The 3,883-nt window shown below is 43.9% G+C and overlaps 1 protein-coding gene across 1 annotated transcript; it reads right to left on the bottom strand.

Moving 5' to 3' along the window:
• Window positions 1-429: 429 nt before the first annotated feature.
• Window positions 430-3,503, bottom strand: LOC131633699 (uncharacterized). Its single transcript, XM_058904389.1, has 3 exons — window positions 3,222-3,503; window positions 1,346-2,715; window positions 430-1,198 (listed from the first exon to the last, which is right to left on the bottom strand). The coding sequence occupies exons 1-3, from the start codon at window positions 3,501-3,503 to the stop codon at window positions 430-432; spliced, it is 2,421 nt and encodes an 806-aa protein (XP_058760372.1).
• Window positions 3,504-3,883: the final 380 nt, after the last annotated feature.

Below are 3,883 nucleotides of genomic sequence, written 5' to 3'. Positions count from 1 at the left end.
TCGTATATGCAGTCGAAACGCTGATTATCGATGTCTTCTAAAGTGCTTCCTTCTGATGTTTCTGTTTTTGTGGTTGAACTATCTTTAGTGGCTTGAATTTTATTTGCCTCGTCGACCATGTTGGTTTCAGCTTCTAGAGCTGAATTGATTTTGTTTTCAGCAATATATGCCGAAACCCTTTTCAGAGCTTCTAGCTCAGACATCATCACTTGTGTTACCCCCGCCTGATGGCGCAGGGTCTGACACGTATGGATCCTCTAAAGGCTCCACATCCCAGATAAATCCATGGGTCCCATGCAACTTTAAAGAGACAAATGCTTCACTAAGATTTGAGTAGACATCTTCAGCTGGTTGGCAAGGGGATATGTTTGCCAACTTCATGTCGAACTGCTTTTGACCAACATTGTTAACATCAGCCATGAAATAGCTCTAGTCGGCCTCAATATTCTCGACAATACCATCTTCCCTCCAGATGATTAATCGTTGGTGCATGGATGAAGGCTCAGCTCCTACACCATGTAACCATTCTCTTCCAACCAGTAGGTTGTAAATAGGCTTTCCTTTGATGACCATGAAGATGGTTGGTCGAGTTATTGAACCGACAGTGATGTTCAGTTGAATGACACCCATCGTGTTTTTGGTGTTTCCTTCATAGTCTGAAAGGACCATGTTATGGGATCTGATGTCAGTGTCGAACAGTCCAATTTTATTCAGTGTGTGATGTGGTATAATGTTTACTGTCGCACCACAATCGACCAGTACTCTGTTTACAGCTACCTCCTCTACTTTAGCTCTTATCAGTAAAGGTTTCAAATGGCCTCTCATTGCCATATCTGGGCGTTTAAAAAATGCATCTTGGTTCTCTATGGAACCATAGTTCATCACAAAGTAACATGTAGGCCTATGTAAGGCCATTTTAGCAGTAGCAGTTTCGTCCACATCCCCAGCTTCGGTCGGGACATTGAACTCTTGGGGCAAGATTGACACCATATTGACTAGGATGTCGAGGCTCTCTCCTGAGTCAGAAGCAAAGTCGTCTGTTGCCTCGTCTAGATCCTTGGTTGCAGGCTTACCAACAAATTCCTTGATTTGTTGCTTGACAGCTAAATCGACCTTCACCTTATATTGCTTCTTTTTGTAAACCTGATCATTTGCAGCCTGTTTGGCAGCAGCAGCAGCTTGCCTTTCAGCCTGCTTCCTTCTTTAGAAACTCCTCCACTGAGTTCGACTCATGGGATTTTTGCCCATGTAGTTCTCAGATATGTGGCTCTTTCTCTCAGAGTGAATCTCCAAATGATAGCTCATTGGAGCTTTTCCTTTCCTGTCTTTCTCAGCTTCGACAAACTCAGGTTTTTCCTTCAACATCTGAGGCTTGATCCAAGTACCCTTGGGTGCAGCAGCTGGAGGCACATAGCTTCTTGGTCTATTTTGAGACGCTTTCCTAGGGTCCCTCATTTCCCATTGGGCTCTGCCTCGTTCCAACTGCAACTTTTGGAAATTTTCCGCAGCAACTCTGTCAGTCAAAGCACTGCACCTAGGGCACAGTCCCACTTGGGAATCATGGTTCTTGCATCGAAACAAGAAGTCCAGGAGATCCTCGTCCAACCTGGGATACACATCAGCCATTCGAACTTGGGGAGTTTCTCCAGTGCTTTCTTCCAGAATATCATCAGGTATCTCAGACAGTTCCACCATGTTGATGTCGACAGCATCAACAAACAAAGCTTCCTCTTGTTTGAGTGGGTCAACGTCGATTTTCATCCTCCTGGCAACAAATTTCAGTCGACCTTCCTGAAGTGATTTCTGGACCAGATCCCTGAAAAGAAAACATTGAGAGGTTGAATGCCCAAGATAGTTATGATATTGGCGAAAACCTCTTTTTTGTCGCTGTTCTAATGGTGGTAATTTAGCATTTATGGGTACTAAAATCTGACCATCTTTAACTAATACATCGAAAATTTTCTCGCATTTACCAATATCAAAAGTATAAATTTTAGCAGGGAATTTCGAATTGTTATCAACAGGGACATTCTTTCCTTTCGAAGGAAATAACGATTTACATTCGTATGCTGGCCCTGGTTTCATTTCGGCCAGATCAATCTCCGCCTCCGTCGGTGAGATATAGTTAGCTTTGTATATAGGATCTGTATCATCGTAATCGACGTAAGCTACCTTTTCCTTTTTAGCTTTTGCCATGGTATGCCTGACTTTTTCTGGTCTCAACCGTTCAAGGTGTCGAACCCTATCAGCTAACTGCGACATACTTTTGACAAAAGTTGGGTCTATTTTCTTCCTAATGGAATAATCTAAACCTCCTGCAGCCATCTGAACCAGTTCGTGTTCAGGTACGTGCGTGAAACATTTTGCTTTAAGTGACCTAAACCTATTCAGATGGTCGTCGATGGTCTTTGCGAACCTCCTTTTGATGCTCGACAGTTTGACCAGACTGATTTTCGAATGGCCCTCATAAAACTGCTCATAGAAAAGTTTCTCCAATTTTGGCCATGAATCGACAGAGTTGGGGGGTAATATGGTGAACCAGGTGAACGTTGCCTTTGTAAGAGACGATGGAAAATGCCTAACTCTGAGACTTTCGTTATTCGCCATGTCTCCTGATTCAGTCAGATATCTGGCAATATGCTCGATTGTCGATTCTCCAGTTTCTCCTCCGAACTTGGTGTACTTAGGTATTTTCCAGCCCCTGGGATTCTCTGTCTGTACAATGTATTCAGCTAACGGGGAAGAATATGTCGGCCTTTGTAGTGGCGTGTTTACTCCGTTGCTCAACAAATTGATCAGCGTCCTGTTGTCGACCTACCATCATGACATGTTGTCTCTCTTGTACTCCACCTTGATTTGGTCACCACCAGGGGATTTGATTCTGTGGTACTGTTTCTTCATCCAACGAATCTTCTTCTGTAGGTGTGTGCACAATCACTTGCCTATGATCTTGAGGGGGTTGTCGATCGGTCGTCTAAGGTGCCCCCAGGTAGTTGCATAGTCGAGTGAGTTGATCGACCACCTGTCTATTCGACTCTGCTGATTCCTGCACTATAGGATTAAAAATAGTTCTCATTTGGTTAGTTAGCATGTTTACTAACTCATGATTGCTATCATCCATCTGTTGCCTAAACACAGCTACATACGTGTTCGACAAAGGCACAACTTTGCTCTGGTTTGCCCTGTTTTGGGCACCTGGTGTGGATCCTTGTGCATCTGACACTAAGGTAGGACTCGATATCGACTGACTTCCAACCATCAAGGAATACGGCATTCCATACGTCAGCAGTTCCAAAACGAGGCACATTAGGTCGAAAAGGAGTTCCTCTTGCTCCAGTCCCCCTAGTGGTATCACATGGGATATCTGCCATCCCCATTCTCAGGACTACAACATTTGTCTCTACACCAGTCACTGGGTCCACCGGAGTAAGCACTGTATTTGAGGAGTCCAGAGAGTGATAAGGGACTTCATCATCGTTATTTGGGTTAGGGGTTTTCGTCATCCTAGACCTAACCTTTTTGGGTGGGTTTTGATATTGTTTCCCACTCCTAAGTTTCATACATATGACGAAAAAAAACTAGCACGACGGTCCCACTGGGCGTACCATTTTGTTTACTGTGGAAATCGGTAAACAACCGCTGGTCCTCCCAAAGGCTTGAAACTAAGGGTTACTGGCAAGATCGACCAGTTGATCTTAAGACCACGTGCTAAATTTCTTCGGGATTGTATCTGTCTCGTCGAAGTGTTTGCCTAGGAAACAAATTTCTAAGGCTGGTAACAAATACAATGTTTTTCCACACTAACTGCTAGATTCGACCGATAGGTGACTCGTGACCGACAGGGCGAACTTAGACTTAGATTTTGTGATATTATGACTACTCC

This window comes from Vicia villosa, unplaced genomic scaffold, assembly GCF_029867415.1.
Source record: "Vicia villosa cultivar HV-30 ecotype Madison, WI unplaced genomic scaffold, Vvil1.0 ctg.001165F_1_1, whole genome shotgun sequence".
NCBI lineage: Eukaryota > Viridiplantae > Streptophyta > Magnoliopsida > Fabales > Fabaceae > Vicia > Vicia villosa.
Note: the sequence above shows the minus strand (reverse complement) of the source record. Positions and strands in the feature narration are given on the sequence as shown.